A 21,218-nucleotide genomic window follows, 5' to 3' on the forward strand; every position below is an offset into this window, starting at 1 on the left:
AGGAGGTCCAAGTGAATGGTACCCCTTTATGAGTAAGGGCATGCAACGGTGAAGCATTCTTCGTAAACTCTCTCATCAACCGCCGATAGTAAGGACATAATCCCAAAAAGCTCTTCACATCATGTACATTCTTCAATCTAGGCCAATGTCGAAAGGACGTCACTTTAGTTGCATCCATGCAAACACCCTTGGACGAAACAATGTGTCCCAGGAAGTGTATCTTTGGCAAGAAGATATCACTCTTCTTCCAATTGATCACCAATCTGTGTTTGCGTAGTGCATTAAATACTTCTAACAAATGCTTGCGATGTTCTTCTTCATTCTTGGAGAAAACAACAATGTCGTCAAAGAATGTGCCCACAAACTCTGTGCTCTTGAAAGATTCTGTCCATTACCCTCTGGTTTCTCCTCCTTTTCTTTCTTTGCACTGCTTGTATATTCAGCACGTTCCTCTACTATTAGTTTAGGCCTGGTAGTTTTCTTCTGCTTCTTGCATTTCTTCTTTTCCTTAGAAGAATCTTTCTTTGATGCCTTGGACACTGGCTTGCCTGTAGCATAACTATCCATGGCATGCTCCATAAGCTATGTTTTAAATAGTATCATCAGATCTCTTTGGTCAATCCGCAGCATACCACTCCAACTGGACCATGGAAGACATTGTTCGAAAAGCAGCACTTGGGCAAAAATGAGCATTCACTATAGGCAGCCCAAGTGTCAACCTTTTCGCATCTTCATATGGTTCCAGGCTGTAATGACATCGACCTCATATTGTTGTGTCAACCACACTGAAGTAAACAGTTGCTTGAACTTGGCCCACTTAGTTGGCGTTTTGTTGTACAACAGAAGAGTGGACCACCATGTGAGAGCATTGAGGTGGCTTTCAGCTGTAATTTGAACAAATAGTTTTGCCGTCTCTGTAAAATTTTGTAAGATCAAGAGGGTATAAGCCGTAATTTTTTGTGACTTGACATAGAAAGAAAGAAAGCAAGAAAGATACTTATTAACGTCCTTTGGAGCCCAACTTGACCTCTAGGACATATTAGCTACATGTTTACAATCCACTTTGGGTATCGTGCCAAAGAGAGCCACATGGGACAATCTCAAGCCTGCTTGAGTAGAGCATCTGAAAATGTAAACTATGAGTCATCACTGACTAGCTAGATTTCTTTATGGTGAAGCTCTACAACTCCAGACCCATCCAGTAGTTTATAAAAAGATGAGGCAAGCATCATCGTCCAAAACACACAAGCCTCACCTAAAAGGATATCTTTCAAGAGCACCCACACTGAAGCATCTCTACATGGTTGGAGAAAGAGAAGGTAAGGGAGTAATGGGAGAAAGTTTTTCAAGGCCTTGAGACACAAGATCCAGAGCCAAGCCAGGGCAAATAACAAGGGCAGGTTTAAGGAGGTAGCCAGGAGTGTGTTTTTTCTTCATAAAAGTGTAGCTCGCTTCAATTTCTGGTCTTTTATGTTGAGTTCTTTTCCCTACCCTGTTGCAACCATTCTCTAGCAAGTGATCTGGTGCAAACATGCTTGCTTATCTGGGTGCATACCTCTTGCATCGATGTCAAACCGTCATCAACTGCATCCTTCAAAGAGCAACCTAGGTGAAGGTATGGCTTTGTGAACTGCCAAGGCAGCAGTATATTCTCCATCATGTTGCAACTTGTCAAACCTATGAGAATGGGGGATACTTTAGCAAGTACATTTTGCTTTGTTTTGTGAAAAGAAGACTTAAATCGCAATTTCACACACCTGGAATAGGGGAGTCCATGATGTGTAGTTCTGCCATTATAAAAGCTCGCTTGAAATTGACCTAGAAACAAATATTGAGCTCATTCCATCAAATTCATGTCAATGTAAAACCAAAAAGAGGTAAAAATCTCATCACATCGTTACCTACAGTTGAAAATACCAGAGATGCAAGTGATTGATATCGTAAATATAAATGAAGAGCTCGTATTGTAGCCCACGACAGAACTAACGTTGAATATGAGGATGCTACACCAGGGGAAGACTGCATTTCACAACACAACTACTATACCACATTAATCTGTTCAGAAGAAAGTTATACATGTCTGAACCTCAGCATAAACTTACCAGAATTGCCACACCAAAGGCAATACCAATAAGCTCCGCAGACACCTCCCAAACTTCTTCCTAGAAACGTAAAAAGTGCAAGAGTATTTCATCTGCTGCTCTCATGACGCCTGCTTAGGATTACAGCTTTACCTTGGCAGAAACCTCTCCCATATTTCCAGCAATTGCAAAATGATTCTGGATTACCCGGAAAGAGGGATCTTTCAGCCCTTTGCCTACTGCCTGTTTGAAAACCATTAATCAAGTTCACCTCAATTTTGTTGCATTTGTGGTAGTAGAGAATCAATTACCTTAGTGAGACGTCCTAAAGCAGCCAGGGGAAAAAACCATTCTGGCTTTACAGGAGTGATAAGCTCAAAGACACTGTGTAAGTGAGAAAGCTTTCAAAACAATAACACAACGGATGAGCCTCAAAAGAATTAAAAACAAATAAAATGCAAACTTTATGAATCATGCTAGCCTGACCTGCCAAAGCTACCAATCAACTCAGCATACATCCTCCATTGCTTGGGATCATCATCAAAAACCCTTCCAAATCGACCACCTGCCACACAATATGTACATGTAACATGGGTGCACATACACAAATAATTTCCAAACCAAACAAAAGAGAACAGTTATCAAGTGTCAATTTGGATGAAACACGCACGAGCACATGCTCACACACAATTTTGCAATGCTTATATTAATGGTGGGAAACCTCAAGATGAGGAACAAACCCACAAGGAGGTACATACTACAAAGTAGAATCGTGCACTCAGACCATGAAGAAGAGGGTTGAGACAGTGAGGAGCTAAAAGCAGTCAAAAAACAACTCTAGCGTCTTCTGAAAAAAGTCTTGAATGGTGAAAGAGAGTGTAATGACCGCCAAAGAGGCATCAAAGAAGTGAAAAGGATCTCTTGGAGATTTAAGGAGTAAAAGATGATTCCTGAAACTCCAAATAGACCACAAAGCCCAATAACAAACCCAAGTGAAGAAGATGGTAGCATCCATAGATGGGTTGAATAGCATATGAAACAGCCAGAACCATTTACCAAAGGGGCTAATGGGGAATCTAGCAAGAAGGCAAAAGGAAACGCGCAAAAGCAATGCCCAGGAAGGATTGAACCAAAGCAAATGTGCATGAGAAGAGTCCACATGTCGCCAACATGAACATCATGCGTTTCGAAATTTTGTGTTTCGCAAGCACAACTCCTACTGCAATTACATCAACAAGACATCGTCATAGAACCAAATATTCCTTAGAGGAAATGGTTTTTTTTCATATACCACAAACTATAGCATGCCTCCAAAACCCAAGAATGTGATTGTAACTTTGCATATACTTGCCGAGCTGAAATGCAAGAAAAGAGAACATCACAAGCTGCCAATCAGACAATCTAGCTTGTGTGTTCAAAGGAGGAATAGGTAGATAGGGTCGAAGCCAATCACAAATAGGATACTAAAGAGGGCTGTAGTGATTACTGAAACCAAAAACTATGTCGAGCAATACAAAATGAAATAGATTGCCCACTCTCATCCACAAGATCATCCTATTTAGTCACCCCTTTTTGTCCCAAGAAGTATGCTTTCCTAGGTAAGAGATTAGTTAATGTAGCTAGAAAAAGCAAAGTCCAATGTACAGTTTCGAAATGGAAAGAACTACTAGCCAAATCAATTTATGGGGTACCAAGATAAGCGACAAGTGACTTGTTTTTGGTTAGCAACAAGTTGTATGGAGCCAAAAAAGCAACCAAAAACCAACATCCCAGAAGGAGGTATTGCCAATGTTCAAATACAGAGCAATAAGTAATGAAGTTCTCCGTTTAGATGCGCTGGCCCCTTGCACTACTTCTATTCTTGATCCTTAAACAAATACAACTGCCAAAGAGTCGCTCTGCACACTACAACCATATGCATTAATCTGCATCTTTAATCCCTGGCCTCTTATTCAAAGGCACACAAAAGCACACTGCTACGAAAGCTGGCGCCCAAAATCTCTGTCAAGTAGTCCTCCACCCACTTCGCATAAGAGCCGGGTAATTTTTGAACTTGACCTAGTATTTCTGAACCATCTCAACTTTCACTTTCCTTTACTTGTGCACTAGGATTGCTCAGGAATAAGAATCTCGTTGGTTTCTTCTACCTCACGTTGCAGTCAGGTTCCTTGTCCTCTGGCACCCTACCCTTGAAAGGTCGTAGTACACTCACATGAAATGCATTGTGAATCCTTCGAGTTTCGGGCAACTTCAGTTTGAAGGACACCTCATTGATTTTTTTGGAGATTTGAAAGGACCCATAGTATTGCATACTCAGCTTTGGATAAAGCTTCGTCTTACCCTTCATCTTTGTTAAGTGTGCCTTCTCAAGCACCCAATGACCTTCTTTTAACTGCAACTTGCGTCGATGCATGTCCCCTGCTTTCTTGTGCCATTCTTGAGACTCTCCTAAGGCAATTTAAATAGCTGTACTCAAAGCTAGAAATATCAAAATCGGAATACTACGGCACCAGAAACCAACGTATTCTTCATGGAAAGACCCCGGGGATCCACCATCACAGATAAGGAAAAATTCCTCCGAAGATGAGACAATCAACCAGTTGCAAACAATAATGAACTCCCATGTTGCAAACCAAGGCATGATACTAACTTGCATGAAGTGCCAATTATCCAGTTATGGCTTGTATGATGGAAAGGAGCTAAAAATAGACAGGTTGGTGTGTTGCAAGAAATACATAAGCACTATTGATGCAGCCATGAAATCCCAAGCAAGATGTCACTTGCCAGCATATGAGAATGGTATGTGTGAATGGCATGAACTGTTAATACTTAATGCATTAAGGACCATTATTGGAGTCCCCAGAAAAAGTGCACACCGCAGCCAATGTTAGAAGCCATATCATGTCGCAAACAACCCTTGACCTTTAAGGAAAGGTAAGCATAGATGGTAGCGAACTCATACTGTTAATGAGAGATTCAACAACCATCCATCTCCCTTTGAAAGGATTGTAGGCACAAATCAACTTCATGTCCTGTCTTGTCAACAGCACTGGCATAGTGCTGACATACACCATGCAATACCAACCAAAAAAAGACTTTTTTTCGACAAATTCTGACTGATTATACTCTTCCAGAGGTTCTAAGAAGGCTTTACATGTACATCCATAGTGCCAAAGTATCTTCCATTTTTCATGCAAAAGCCTAGCACAATTTTTGTTTGATGGCCAGTTAGCATCACACTTGGCTCACTGGCATGCTCCTGCATGTCAAGTTTTGTTCAGGAGAGCTAACAGTACTTGATTTTAAATTTGGTGCCCTGGATTTTATGGAAACAACTCCATCCCCTTATTTAAAAATGTGACCGATAGACCGATAAGTTGAAAAGAACCTGTAAAGAAGAGTTATTTACACACCCACAAAAAGGCGGCCGAATGCTCCAAGCCCATCTTTGGAAACCCATCTGCATATGTCAACGTTTGAAATGAAAGGTATGGTCTTAAATTTACAAACATCTTAAATGCACAAGTCAAACTACAAGAACAGCCTGATACTTTCTAACCTCTCTTTCTAAAATTAGAGCATGTTCCTCTATTTCTATCTATACCTCTTTCGTTACACACATAAGAGTAAGACAATTAAAGGAAGGAAGAAAAGACTAACGACTTCAAAGGCTGGTATAAAATGAAAGGCTTTATGAGTAAACAACATCATTAGAATCCAGAAATTCCAGAATAATTTGCACAATTTCCCACTAATGGCCTAACTCTTTGTTAAATTACCAGTTTTCAAGTGTCTAGCTATGTATGCTAGATGCCACTTATTAGCCCCCTTTGATAACCGTCCTCTGCCTTAATACAAGGCTCCTTATTCCAATATTCTGGAACTCACACACAAGTGACATACTCCTGGTTTCTGGAATGGCTCTCTCTTGTAGTAGTGCTTGGCAGCACAATCACCTTGAAGCTACCCGTAAATAATGCTGACATAGATCTTTTCAATTGCTAATAAAAGCAATTGCATTTTTGTTCGATATGTTGGAGCCCACAAATGATCCTTTTCTAGATCATGACTCTCAAACTTCCAAGATATCCTGCTTTCATTTCTTGCGTGTAAGTCACACTAAGGTACATCCGAAGGTATAGTTAACATCCACTGTACGTGATCGTTCCTCTTGTGAGTACATGTCACCAACGTGTGACTACTATCTATCCTTTTTGTTGATTTCTTTCTTATTATTTATTCATTTTCACTTTTTCGAAACACCCCTCGGGAAATCTAACTGCCTTGCATTGCATAGCTAGTGTTGACCTGTTCAGAGGGAGTCCAGGCCTGAGGGCAAGAGAGCACTAAGGTTGGACAAGGACTATGGTTAGCCAAAGTGAGGTCATTGACTAGCCAAAGTGGAATCCTTTGCTACAGAGGCTACATTTCAGTTATGGGTGTGGCTGCAGTGTACAAAGGGGGTCGGATGACCTAGAAAGATACAATGGCAGCATCTCCTAAAATTTAGGGAACTGCTATTTTGGGACCTGAAAATGTGTTCGCATCATTATCGCCGGAATGACAACGGGAACATTTTATTACTCTGCAGTGAAGTCAACTCGGCAACCGGTTGGGAGATTTTTAGGTGGCAACCCCAAAACGGGAAATGGCCTGTAAGTGTGCCAAGTGGCACATTTCTGTGCAGTTTCCTCATGCAAGAGAAGGGGGCGTTGATTTTTAAGCTGGCATGAGCCTCCTTTTGAAAATTGTCACAGGTTAAGAGCTATGGAGTGCTTCCTTTCCCTCTTATGTACAGTGCCGTGCCATGAGTGATGCCCTGCATACTACGCATTGCTCTCTCTCCCCCCTATGACAGTATGTTATGCCCCTCTAGTGGGCTTTTCAATTGACCAATGTACAGTTGTGTGGGTTCATGCACGATTGCCGAGGCAAGAGCCTCTTGCACAAGTACTGGATTAGCTAGCGGCTAATCCCCCGCAGGTACAGGTGATTCGGAGAGGTTTCACGTGCGAAATCTCGTCCGATTCAAAGGGCAAGTAGCCCTACAGGTGCGGGAGCTCGAGGACTTGCTACGGATGCGACCGGCACGCAAAACAGAGCCCGAAACAGTGAATTACAGCCTGCTGTGTATTTTTGCAGGTTTAGGGTTTTGGCCCTAAACGGACCCTAATACCCCCAGGAGGTTCCGGGACGCGAGGGGACCGCTGTACAGGTGATCTAGCGCATTTTCGGGGCAGAAAACAGAGAATTCAGCGTGCTGCAGATTCTCGCCAGGTTTTGTAAAGTGTCCATATGCGTCGGGAAAGTCATCCAATGCGTGGGAATACTGACTGTGAAGGGTCCTAGTACAGTTATGCTGCCGAAATCAGGCCAGAACAGTTTAAATTCAGCCAAGGTTGTGCGGGGCAGCTTGTAGGGAACCACATCGTTTATTCCCTCTTTTAAACAATAAAGAAATACCGAAAGGGGCGCCTAAGTTAGGGGCCAATTTGGTGTCGGTCTTCTCATACAGGTGCATTCTAGCAGCCTGTATCCCTTTCCCCTTTGTTGTCTTGAAAGTACAGGTAAAGTGGACGACAAATTAAATGGGTGAAAGCAAATAAGGTTTAAGTCTAAAGTCTACCGCCCTTTTTGGATTGAACAGGCCGGTTTCATGGTTCCATCACCGGGAATAAATCACTCTTTCCCATAGAAGTGAGCCTTGGTCAGTTTGGGCTTGAAGACACGGGGGATCATAGACCAGACACAAGGAATTGCAATTATGGCTGTCAGACCAGATGATGTGACTGAAGAGGTTTCCTCCTCACAGGGTCAACAGACACATGAAGTGGGTGAGTCCTCAAGACCACCACAAACGGATGATGATATATTCAGGACCCAGTTGGCTACTGCTGTGGCTATGTTAACACAGGTAATGCAGAACCCGAGGTTTTTAGCCTTTCTGCAACCTCCTCTTCCGTCTCAGCAAGTTGGGTCACTGGATCATATTCAAAAGCCTGTTAAGGCTCAAGCACAGGTGATTCATACTGCAGAATCAATGGAAACACCTGTACACTTGACGAAGACCATGCAGTCTCCAAAACCTGTGCCTAAGGTGCAAGAACAGGTGGCTGAAATGCCAGTCTTTCAAGCTGTACCAGTTCAACCAGCCACTTTTCAACAACCTATAGCTGGTTCTAATGGGCAAGGAAGCAACCTACAGGCTATGCAACAAGTCTTCCCACCACCTTCAGTACATCCTGGCTATTTTGGAGGTGGATCGGTATTCCAGAGCATGGCTAGTCATGCACCTGGAAATCAGTTTTACACGCCAGGAACAGTGTTCGGGGGTGCTCAAACAATGATGCCTAACCCCATGTATGGTGTCACGGGCATGCTACCAGGGTTTCAAAGCACTCAGGGCCAATTTGGGATGCCACAGGCAAATTTTGGTATGGCTGGAATTACAAATCAACAGCCAAATATGGCATTTCCAGGTCAAACTTAATAGCGGCCAAGGAACACAGATGAACCCTAACAGTGTTCCCATGTTTTAGTCACTTCCATATGACAACTTAGCGCCCCTGGAGAAGCCAACTCCGTACAAAGAAGGTGACAAAGGTGTGGCATTCACGACCTTTACAGGGTTTGATAACAGGAATAAGGCTCTCTCATTCCTCCAGCAGTTTGACAAGGCCTATGAAGGGGGAAACTTTACAGAGGCTTCAAAGGTCCGCAAGGCAGCCACTTTCTTGACAGGGAATGCGGGACAATGGTGAACAACTTTATTGCTTCAAGAGCAAGCTCCGTCCACATGGATTTACTTTAAGCAGATTTTTGCAGCAGCAACATGGTTATCTGATGACTTTGAAGCAGATGTCATGACAGAATGGCACCAGCTTAATGCTGCTACTTGCAAGAATCTGGATGACTACAATCGAAAGTTTTGGAAAGCTCTACTTCCAGTAACTTCCTATAGGTTTGTGCTATTGACAGAACAGATTGAAAAATACTGTTGTGGCCTACCCAAAGGATTGAGAAAGTACTACACGAAGACCAAAGTCACTACTTTGACGCAGCTCATCGAGGTAGCAAACACTAGCAATGGTTTGCTCAAGGGAGAAGATTGTGAATTTAACACTCGCGTCAAGGAAGGATCAGCCAAGAAAAATTCAGCGAAGAAGTACGTTCCCAATGAGGTTCCTAAAGCGACTCAGGAGCCGGCCAACGCAGGGAAAGGCAAAGCTATGGCTGAATCAGAAAAGGGACCAGCAAAGAAATGGAAAAGACGTTTTCCGCGCAAGTCGGAAGAGCAAAAGAAGGTCCTGAGGTCAGAGAACAAATGCTTTATCTGAGAGCAGCCTGGCCACATTGCTTACAATTGTCCTCAAAATAAAAGGCCAGCTGATTCTGAAGACAAGGAGGACAGGAAAGGAAAGAGGCCCATGGCTAGTCTAGTGCCAGATATGGTGGGCGACAAGCCAAATTCAGATGCAAGTGAGCTTTGCAGAGCATGGGGAAAGGTCAGGGATCAAACAGTCCTTATCTTCTTTGATCCACGTGCCAAAGCCAACTTCATTTCCCCAGAATTGGCTTCAAAGTTGAGAATCAGACCTGAAGAGATGGGGTATACAACAGAGGCAGGTTTGGCATGTCCTGCCCATACAGAGACTGTGACACCCATCATCGAAAAGTTGCGCCTACATATCCAGTCCTATGTAGATGCTGAAGAATTTTACATCATGCCACTAGACGGATGTGATGCGTTGTTAGGTATTCCTTGGTTATTTCGCGTACAGGGAATCATGGATTCCTACAACAAAAAGATCACTGTACAGAGCAGGGGAAAGACTCACATTCTGGATGTAAAGCTTAGAGGGGAGTCTATTCCCATTGTATCAGCTTCTGCTATTACTTCTGTAATGAAAAAGCATCTTTCTGCGTACTTGGTTTTTGCACGTGAAGTGTCAGATTGTGATGAATCAAATTTATCTGTGTTAGATAAAGAAAGGTCAATGTTTTTACAACAATATAGTGACTGTTTTTCCAATTCATTACCGTCTCGATTACCGCCAGAGAGACCCGAGGACCATGCGATAGATTTGGTGCCAGGTAGTAGCCCACCAAATAAGCCTCCGTACAGGGTTAGCGCGGCTCAGCAAAAAGAGATAATGAGCCAAGTACAGGAGCTGTTAGACAAAGGGCTGATTCAGCCCAGTTCATCTCTATTTTGTTCTCCAGTGTTGTTGGTGCAGAAAAAGGATGGCTCATGGCGTATGTGCATCGACTACCGTGCATTGAACAAGAATACCATCAAGAATAGGTTCCCTGTACCTAGAATTGATGATATTCTGGACAAATTAGAAGGAGTAGCTATGTTTAGCAAGATAGATCTAAAGAGTGGGTACCATCAGATCCGCATTAGATCAGAGGATGTGCACAAGACTGCTTTTAGAACAACGTTTGGCCTTTATGAATTTTTAGTGATGTCCTTTGGTCTCACAAATGCTCCTGCTACGTTCAATAAGATGATGGACAGAATTTCCGTCCACACCAGCAGGTTGTTGGTACATTCTTTGATGACATGATAGTCTACTCAAAGAATGAAGAGGAGCATAGGCATCACTTGGCCATTGTGTTCAAAGAGCTACGCAACCAGTTGCTCATCAATGCAAAGAAAAGTGAATTTTTCCTTGAAGAGATTCACTTTTTGGGATACATTGTCTCAAAGGATGGTGTCAAAATGGATCCTGCAAAAGTTGAAGCGATCAAGTCATGGCCAGATTTGAAGAGGGTGCACGATGTCCGAAGCTTCTTGGGACTATGCTCCTATTACAGAAGGTTTATCCGAAATTTCGCTAAGATTGCTTCACCTTTACATGCTCTTCAAAAGAAGGCAGTCACCTTTAGATGGACACAAAAAGAGATTTCAGCTTTTAATCTCTTAAAGAAAAAGATGACTTCAGATCCAATCATTGTGTTGCCAGACCTTAGGAAGTCATTTGTGGTCCAGTGTGACGTCTGTGGTAGTAGCATTGGTGCAGTGCTAATGCAAGATGGCAGAGTAGTAGCCTATGAGAGTAGAATCTTGCAAGGGCCAGAAAAGACTATGCAAGTCTATGAAAAAGAACTGCAGGCCGTCATTCATGCGCTCTTAAGTTGGAAACACTACCTACTAGGTGCAGATTTCCTTGTCCAAACGGATCACCAGACCTTGCGATACTTCTTAACACAGGCAAAGTTATCTGAGAAGCATATGCGATGGGTAAATATCTTGTCCATGTTCCATTTTCAGATTGTGCATGTGGAAGGCAAGAAGAACGTTGTGGTTGATGCCTTGTCAAGGAAGCCACAAATTTCAGCTGTGTCAATTCCTTATCATCATGAACTTGATGATATGAGGGAACAGTATGCAAATGATGAAGATTTTGCAAGGGTCTTCGAGCAGCTAATGGATAGACAACATCATGAACACTATCTCCTCAAAGATGGGTTCATGATGATGCATGGCAGATTGTGTGTCACAAAGCCATTACGACGCAGAGTTATCGAAGAGAGTCATGTCCCACCGTATGCAGGGCATCGTGGTATCGATGCTACAGTTAAAGCAGTTGAGACATTCTTCTACTGGCCTACATTGAGAAGAGATGTGGATGCCTTTGTGCGAGAATGCCTAATATGCCAGAAGGTCAAGTTTGACAGGCAAAAGGCACCAGGGTTATTGCAACCACTACCTATTCCAGATAAACCATGGGAAAGTATTGCTATCTTCCGAGAACGCAGACAAGAAATGATGGTATTTGGACCATCATTTGCAGAATCAGCAAGCAGGCTCATTTTATTCCTGTCAGGAAGAAGATAAAGCCAAATCAGATGGCACGCTCGTTTATGAGCAATATTTTCAAGTATCATGGCATGCCACAGTCAATTGTTAGCGACCGTGATCCACGCATGACAAGTTTGTTCTGGAGAGGCTTGTTTGAGAATATGGGCACAACGCTCAAATTCTCTTCGTCATTTCATCCTCAAACAGATGGGCAGTCAGAAGAGGCAAATTCTATTGTCCTAGATCTGCTGAAGTGCTACATGTTAGAGCATAAAGGAAAGTGGAAGCAGTATTTGCCATTGGTGGAGTATGCATACAATAATACAGTGCATTCATCAACTGGCAAGGCACCTTTTGAGATAGTTGAAGGTGGCAAGAAAGTTCCTCCTATGCTGCATACAAAGGACAAGATATTTGAAGCAGACAAGTATGTTCAAGACATGGATGAAATGTACAAGAAGGTCAAAGTGGCCTTAGAAAAGACTCAGGCAAAGCAAAAGAAAGCACCTAATCGTCACCGTCGTGAAGTGGTATTTTCACTTGGTGATTGGGTGCTTCTACGCTTTGAAAAGGCAAGGTTAAAGAAGATGAAGGGCAAGGAAAGACTGTTTCCAAAGCTCAGCATGCGTTACTATGGGCCTTTTCAAGTATGCGACATAATCAATGATGTTGCATATAGGCTGAAATTGCCTGAGAGTTGGAAGATTCACAATGCGTTTCATGTGAGTCTTCTCAGACCCTATGTGGGTGATGTGCCAGAGGATATGCCAGTTGAAGATCAGCCGGAAGTCGAGGAACTTGACGAGATCTTGGTCCCGGAACAGATCTTGGCACATAAAGAAAGAAAAGTGAAAGGCAAGGTTGCTAGGCCTTACTTTGTGAAGTTCAGAAACTATCCACCAATGGATGCTAAGTGGATGGAAGAAGGTGAACTTGCAGAGTCACCAACTGTGTTATCACTTTACCTTGAAGCCTTCAATTTGCAACCTACCTTGACCCCTTGAGTTTCAAAGCTACATGGATTGTCAGTGTAACAATGGCTTCTGAAAGAAATGATGTACATGGTATTTAAAGTGAGCTCAAGTACATGTTACATGAATGTTAGAGCTGTACAGATTGTCAGTTTGGCAATTGCTCTTATGGAATGTCCAAAAGTTTGGTTAGTGCTATAGAAGTGAGTATTTTTTGTCAGTTTGTCAAGGATACAGTAATTGTTTCTATTAAAGGGTACATGTGTAACTGCATTCTTAAACTGTCGGTTTGGGTATGCTCGAAAGTGTTACTCGGCCCAACGTGTACTATAAGACAGTGGCAAAATGTGTAGCTACCATTTTGTCATTGGAAAGTTAGTGACTCAAAGCAATGGCAGAGTGCGAAGCTACCACTATGTCATTGGAACAGGGTTCACACGCAAGCAATACATGTGTCGACGAGGTGTTGAATACACCAGGGTTGACAATGAGCATGTATGTGTCGTACATGTGTCGACAGGTGTTGAATACATCAGTGTTGACTGTGAGCATGTACGACATAGATGCAAACGAGGACGTTTGAGATTTCAAGAGGGGGGTATGTCACCAGCGTGTGACTACTATCTATCCTTTTTGTTGATTTCTTTCTTATTATTTATTCATTTTCACTTTTTGGAAACACCCCTCGGGAAATCTAATTGCCTTGCATTGCATAGCTAGTGTGGAACTGTTCAGAGGGAGTCCAGGCCTGAGGGCAAGAGAGCACTAAGGTTGGACAAGGACTATGGTTAGCCAAAGTGGGATCATTGACTAGCCAAAGTGGAATCCTTTGCTACAAAGGCTACATTTCAATTATGGGTGTGGTTGCAGTGTACAAAGGGGGTCGGATGACCTAGAAAGATACAATGGTAGCATCTCCTAAAATTTAGGGAACTGCTATTTTGGGACCTAAAAATGTGTTCGCGTCATTATCTCCGGAATGACAAGGGGAACATTTTATTACTCTGCATTGAAGTCAACTGGGCAACCGGTCGGGAGATTTTTAGGCGGCAACCCCGAAACGAGAAATGACCTGTAAGTGTGCCAAGTGGCACATTTCTGTGCAGTTTCCTCATGCAAGAGAAGGGGGCGCTGATTTTTAAGCTGGGATGAGCCTCCTTTTAAAACTATCACAGGTTAAGAGCTATGGAGTGCTTCCTTTCCCTCTTATGTACAGTGCGGTCCCAGGAGTGATGCCCTGCACGCTACGCACTACTCTCTCTCTCCCCTATGGCAGTATTTATGCCCCTCTAGTGGTGTACAGTTGTGTGGGTTCATGTCACAAAGTGATGACGTGGCGGATAGCAAAAACCCTAATTTTCGGAAATTATGGAGGCTGAAAAAAAAAATTGAAATTAAATGATGAGCGACGCGAATTTCGCTTTTGAAGAGAATGCTTTTTAATAACAAAAAAAAAAGGAGAACTTGAGAGAGAAGAGCTTTTGAGCTCTTATGCTTTTTATTTTAAAAGCTTTTGGGGCTCTGCTTTTGGGCATCCCCTGTACCTTTAAATATGTGGAGAGGGCTTCACTTCTCAGAGCATCTGGACGCAGCGTCTGAGAGTGAAACCCTAGCTACACTCTTGTACTTTGATCTGATTAATTAAAAAGAAATACCGAAAGGGGCGCCAGTCTTTGGGGCCAATATCTCTAGGCACGAAACTCCGCCGGGCCAGTGCAAATTTATTGTGATCTGTGAATTGTTTTGAAGTTGTTATTTGGTGCTGTCGCGGTTGATTCTTGACTTGAAGTGTCCAAGTCTGTTATAGTGGTATCAGAGCACGGCCGATTTCTCTTCTACGGGAAATCTGATCCCCGAAAAAAATTTTCCGCGGCACCTATGGCTTCAGGCAATGATCAGTCGACTCCCTCTGCATCTGGAGATGCGGGCGAGCAGGGATCACAACGAAGATTCCGGCACGGAGTATGGCCCGCCTAGGCCTACTCTAGCGGAGCAGCGAGAGATGGAGCGTCGAAAATTGATTGATGATGCAACAAAGATGATGCTCAATTTTGCCAAGGACCCGAAGATGGCAAAATATATGAACCATACCTCTTTGGAAGAGGTACAGACAAAGTGGCAGAGAACCACAACACCACTCCCGAAACCCGCTCTCAAGAAATCTTCTGCCTCCAAGAAATATACGGAGAAGGAACTGGAGAACGTGGTTGATGCACGGATTGCTCACCTTTTCGATGTGCAAAAGAAGAACAAAAAGCACGGCAAAAAGCAGAAGAAAGGCACTGACTTCCCGGGATATTTGGGTCGTCGGTCGACATTCGACAAGGCAAAGAAACTGAAGAAGCGCGTCAAGTTTGAAGGCCTACCTAGTTCTTCTTCTTCTTCTTCTTCTGACAGTTCTTCTAGCTCTTCAGACTCGAGCTTGGCGGCGTGGCTCGAGATTACTCCCAATCAGATGGGACCACTTGAAGAGGCAGTTCTAGTGGCACCCAGCAAGGACGTAGCCATTACACCTGTCATTGGCAAACTTCGGTTGCATTGTCAGGGGTATTTGGGGCATAAAGACTTCTTCATAATGCCTTTGGAGGGTTGTGATGTTCTCTTAGGGATTCCTTGGTACCACAAGAACAACGCCGTGGTCGATTATCGGGCGAGAAAAGCGACTTTGACTACACAAAAGGGCAAAACAATTGTACTTGATGTTAAACTGAAGGGCGAGTCTGTCGCTATTGTATCGGCTTCGGCCATTTCAAAATTAATGAAATCCAATATGTTTGTTTACTCGATCTTTATGAAAGAGTTGAGTGATGATGATAGGACAAATATGTCTAAACTTGATAAAGAACGCCAAGATTTTCTACACTCTCACGCCGATTGCTTCTCAGAAGGTCTGCCATGAGAGTGACCACCTGCTCGTCCTGAAGATCATACCATTGATCTGATACCTGGTAGTACACCACCGAACCGGCCACCCTACCGTGTGAGCCGAGCACAGAATGAAGAGATTATGAACCAAGTGAAAGACCTCTTGGAAAAGGGTCTTGTCCAGCCTAGTACTTCATCATATTGCTCTCCAGTGTTGTTGGTTTTGAAGAAAGACGGATCTTGGAGAATGTGCATCGATTATAGAGCTCTCAACAAAATCACCATCAAGAACAGATTTCCGATTCCTAGGATCGATGATATACTCGACAGGTTACAGGGATCCTCGTGCTTTAGCAGGATTGACTTGAAGAGTGGATATCATCAGATCAGGATAGTGCCGGGAGACGTCTACAAGACATCTTTTCGAACGACTTTTGGGTTGTTTGAGTTTTTGGTGATGCCTTTTGGCTTAACCAATGCTCTGCGACATTTAACCGGATGATGGATAGGATTTTTCGAGAGTACAGGCTATTTGTTGGCACTTTCTTTGACAACATCATTGTTTTCTCCAAGAATGAGGCAGAACACAGAGATCATCTGCTTCAGGTCTTTCAAGAATTACGAGATCACAAGTTAGTGATTAATGCAAAGAAAAGTGAATTTTTCCTACCAGAGATACACTTTTTGGGACACATTGTGTCAGCAGAGCAGGAGTGCAAATGGATCTGGCCAAGATAGAGACTATCTGTGATTGGCCTGACTTGAAGAATGTCCATGAAGTTCGAAGCTTCTTGGGACTGTGTTCGTACTACAGGCGGTTCATACGAAAGTTTGCAGAGGTTGCTTCCCCTTTGCATATCTTGACACAGAAAGGAGTACCTTTTTCGTCGGGAGCCACAGAGGTGACTGCCTTTCAGACATTGAAAAAGAAATTGACTACGGGACCTATTTTGACTTTGCCGGACTTGCAGAAGTCATTCGAAGTATATTGTGATGCTAGTGGTCGTAGTCTGGGTGCGCTCTTGATGCAAGAAGGCCATGTCATAGCTTACCAGAGCCGTTTGTTCTCTAGGCCGGAGATGACAGCACAGATTTATGAGAAAGAGCTTTTGGCGGTTATCCATGCTCTTACTCAGTGGCGGCATTACCTACTCGGAGCGGATTTCACTGTCTTTACAGACCATCAAAGTTTGCGCTACTTCTTGTCACAGAAGCAGCTTTTGGAAAAGCAGATGTGGTTGGCAAACATCTTGTCACAGTTCCACTTCCAGATTGTCCATGTGCAGGGACAGAAGAATGTGGTGGCAGATGCTTTGTCTCGGAAACCGTTGGTTCTGGCTATTTCCGCGATACATCGTAGGAGCTTCGAGGATATGGTCGATCAGTAAGCCACAGATACGGATTTTGCAGATATTTTCACACGGCTACGGGATGGAAAGACAGTAGCTGGATACTCCCTTCGGGAAGGCTACTTGATGAAAAAGACTATGTTGTGAGTTACATAGCCGTTGAGGGAGAAGGTTATGACTGAATGCCGCTGTCCACCTTTTACGGGTCACCGCGGCATTGCTACCACCATGAAAGGGGTAGAGAGATATTTCTTTTGGCCGAGACTCAAGAAAGATGTGGAAGAATTTGTGCGCAGTTGCTTGGTATGCCAAAAGGTCAAGTTTGACAGGCATAAAGCACAGAGATTGTTACAGCCTTTACCCATACCCACCCACCCCTAGGAAAGTATAGCGATGGATTTCATTTTTGATCTCCCGAGAACACAGAGTGGTCACGATGGTATCTGGACTGTTATTGACAGATTTAGCAAACAGGCTCATTTCATTCCAGTGAAGAAAACAGTCAAGCCGGATCACTTAGCAAGAATGTTTGTGGCCCAGATTTTCAGATTACATGGCATGCCTGAGACAATTGTCTCCGACAGAGACCTCAAATTTACGAGTTTGTTTTGGAAGGCAATTTGGGAGAACATTGGCACGCGGTTGCAGTTCTCGTGATCGTTCCACCCGCAGACTGACGAGCAATCGGACATTGCCAATTCAGTGGTTCTAGATTTATTGAAGTCTTATATCTTAGATCAAAAGACTCAATGGGAAAGATATTTACCTTTGGTGGAATTTGCCTACAATAACACGATACACTCGTCGACGGGGAAGGCGCCGTTTGAGATTGTTGAAGGTGCTGCGAAGGTTCCACCCTTCCTGAGCACAAAAGATAAGATCTTTGAAGCGGATGAATATACGCGAGATCTGGATACGGCTTTTGCCAAGGTTCCCGAGACTTTGCAAAAGTCTCAAGAACGACAGAAAAAGGCAACGGCTCGCCATCGTCGCGACATGAAATTGGAGGAGGATGATTGGGTGCTCTTACGTTTTGAGAAGGCACGCCTACGAAAGAAAAAGGAAAAGGAGAGGCTTTTTCCAAAGCTTAGTATGCGATACTACGGCCCTTTCCAGATTACTGAAAAGATAAATGAAGTCTCCTTCCGACTGAAACTGCCAGATACTTGGAGCATTCACAATGCATTTCATGTGAGTCTCTTGAAACCTTTTAAAGGTGATGTGCCTGATGATGGGGAGCCTGATGAGCAACCCGAAGTGGAAGAAAACGAGGACATCCTTGTTCCTGAACAGATTTTGGCACAGAAGGATACGAAGAATAAGGGTAAAGTCCGAAGGCGGTTCTTGGTTAAGTTCAAGAATTATCCTGCACTTGATGCGAAGTGGATGGAGGAGGAGGACCTAGCAGATACTCCTCAGATTGTGAAACTTTACCTCGATGCTTTTGGTTTAGCATAGTCTACTCCAAATGGAACCCAGAATTCAGCTTGGCCGGAGATCTGGTGCAATGGGATGCACAAGAGGGGAGTCACTCCAGAGTCCACTCCTTTGTCAACAGATGCCTTGATTTAGATACTAGAGTCATTGATGTCTCTTTGAGCTTCAGGGATACTGAGAGCTGACAATATTCTGTTGTACGACTTTATGAAATGGAATTCCTGATAATGATACTGATTTGTTCTTGACTTCTTGTGAGTGCAGGAACTGATAACCGAAATGACTGCAGCATTTTGGTCTCATTGATCTCGAATAGACATGGTTGCAATAGGGGTTAGTCAATCGGACATCGTTGAGGTCCCGATTGGACCTAGATGTGATTGCTAGCCACATTGCCGATAAATCATGGTCTAAGATCCGAATGAATGTTGAATGTCATGTGATGTCCTGTGATGTCTGGTGATGTCCTGTGATGTCATGTGATGTGACTGTCGATTTTGTACATGTGCTAGATGTGTGTTCCTAGTACGTAGGTACTAACAGTCAGTGTCTGCTAGACGGTTTATGGCTTTTGTCGGTTTTGCAGGCGTAATAGCAGTAGATTACAATGCTTTCAAGAGGGGGGTATGTCACAAAGTGATGACGTGGAGGATAGCAAAAACCCTAATTTCTGCCAGAAACCCTAAAATTCCTGCAAACCCTAATTTTTGCCAAAAACCCTAATTTTCGGAAATCGCGGAGGCTGAAAAAAAAATGATGAGCGACGCGAATTTCGCTTTTGAAGAGAATGCTTTATTTTTAACAAAAAAAAAAGGAGAACTTGAGAGAGAAGAGCTTTTGAGCTCTTATGCTTTTTATTGTAAAAGCTTTTGGGGCTCTGCTTTTGGGCATCCCTTGTACCTTTAAATATGTGGAGAGGGCTTCACTTCTCAGAGCATCTGGACGCAGAGTCTGAGAGTGAAACCCTAGCCACACTCTTGTACTTTGATCTGATTAATATAAAAAGAAATACCGAAAGGGGCGCCAGTCTTTGGGGCCAATATCTCTAGGCACGGAACTCGCCGGGCCAGTGTAAATCTGTTGTGATCTGTGAATTGTTTTGAAGTGGTTATTTGGTGCTGTCGCGGTTGATTCTTGACTTGGAGTGTCCAAGTCTGTTACAGTTCATGCGCGATTGCCGAGGCAAGAGCCTCTTGCACAGGTACTGGATTAGCTAGCGGCTAATCCCCCGCAGGTACAAGTGATTCGGAGAGGTTTCACGTGCGAAATCTCGTCCAATTCAAAGGGCAAGTAGCCTCACAGGTGCGGGAACTTGAGGGCTTGCTACGGATGCGACCGGCACGCAAAACAGAGCCCGAAACAGTGAATTACAGCCTGCTGTGTATTTTTGTAGGTTTAGGCTTTTGGCCCTAAACGGACCCTGATACCCCCAGGAGGTTCGGGGACGCGAGGGGACCGTTGTACAGGTGATCTAGCGCATTTTCGGGGCAGAAACAGAGAATTCAGCGTGCTGCAGATTCTCGCAAGGTTTTGTAAAGTGTCCATTTTTGCTTTTCTTTCTGCAATTCTTGCTTCACGTTCTAACTTTCTTTCCAGAAACATCTGGTTCAAAGCCTCCATAGGAGTTAGTGCAATCCTTGACGTAGACGGGGAAGGGGGAGGGTCGGAAAAACCTCCTGGTGGGGAAAATTCTTCTTCGCCTCTCTCATGCTCATCACCTCCAAGCGAAGTATCCATTCCGCTTCGAGTGATGACCATTCTACAATCGTGGGTTCTTGTTGGTTCTTAAGTTCACGAGGAACTTGGGTTCTTTGGGGTCTTGGTTCTTGGGTTCTTGAGTTCTTGGGGTTCTTGAGGGTCTTGAGGTTCTTGAGGGTTTTCTTTTGCTTGCAAACCGCGTTTGAGAAGGATCTTCTCTTCACCCGAGTTCTACTCTTTTCCGCGGGCGCACCCCTTGGCGGCCTTGCGCTCACACCAAGGTTGCTTTTTCCCACCTCACGTCGATTGGCCGGCTGCTAAGTGCACGGTCCGCTCTCAATGAGTGAAAAGAGACACAAGGGGAGGCTGGACAAGCCCTTCTTTCTTGGGATTCCTATCACTCTTCAAAAACACCGACACGCCCAAGCGAACTTGGGTTCATGCGACCGCTACAAGCAAAAAAATTCTTGTGATTCTTGTGGTTCTTTCCTTGAGTGATACAGAACACTGCCAAAGCTCTGATACCAATGTTAAGTGCAACAGAATGAATGTTTGCACTTTGCTCAAGATGAGTGCTCCGAACTGTGCTCAAGGTTTCTTTTGTTCTTACGGAAGGGAGAGCTTTCCGTTCTTAGAGAGAGAATGCTATGATCACAAACAAAGTGAATGGACAATGTGCGTGCAAGTGTATGAGACTGAGAGATAGAGAGAGGAGAGATACGACACGAAAGACGTTGTAAAACCCTCCTCCGAAGGCCCCACTCTCATCGGCGAGAGTGGTCTACTTATGATTGCACAAATCTCTACAATGCTTGGACTTGCCGACGATGTCGACGACGATGAGGACGACGATGAGACGGGCTGAAATCTGCGGTCTTCTATCTGCTGTCCATAAAAACGCTATGGCTGAAAATCTGGGACTGTTTCGGGACTGCTGAAAACGATGTTTTGGCTGCGTCTTTGAGGGCTGAAAATGGGGTTCTTTTGCAATGTCCGGGGCTGAATTGAC

The 21,218-nt window shown here is 43.8% G+C and overlaps 1 protein-coding gene across 2 annotated transcripts in view; it reads right to left on the reverse strand.

Moving 5' to 3' along the window:
* RUS5 (root UVB sensitive protein (Protein of unknown function, DUF647)) overlaps positions 1-21,218 on the reverse strand; it is a 108,310-nt gene that overhangs the window by 14,800 nt on the left and 72,292 nt on the right. For both annotated transcript variants that reach the window (XM_086528250.1, XM_086528249.1), the window contains 8 exons: positions 5,495-5,541; positions 2,568-2,646; positions 2,393-2,465; positions 2,235-2,324; positions 2,103-2,162; positions 1,906-2,019; positions 1,758-1,818; positions 1,556-1,677 (listed from right to left, as the gene is read on the reverse strand). In XM_086528250.1, the coding sequence (XP_086384376.1) occupies positions 1,556-1,677; positions 1,758-1,818; positions 1,906-2,019; positions 2,103-2,162; positions 2,235-2,324; positions 2,393-2,465; positions 2,568-2,646; positions 5,495-5,541 (646 nt within the window). The remainder of the gene's footprint in view (positions 1-1,555; positions 1,678-1,757; positions 1,819-1,905; positions 2,020-2,102; positions 2,163-2,234; positions 2,325-2,392; positions 2,466-2,567; positions 2,647-5,494; positions 5,542-21,218) is intronic.

The sequence above is a fragment of the Adiantum capillus-veneris genome, chromosome 14, assembly GCF_014529385.1.
Source record: "Adiantum capillus-veneris isolate H3 chromosome 14, ASM1452938v2, whole genome shotgun sequence".
NCBI lineage: Eukaryota > Viridiplantae > Streptophyta > Polypodiopsida > Polypodiales > Pteridaceae > Adiantum > Adiantum capillus-veneris.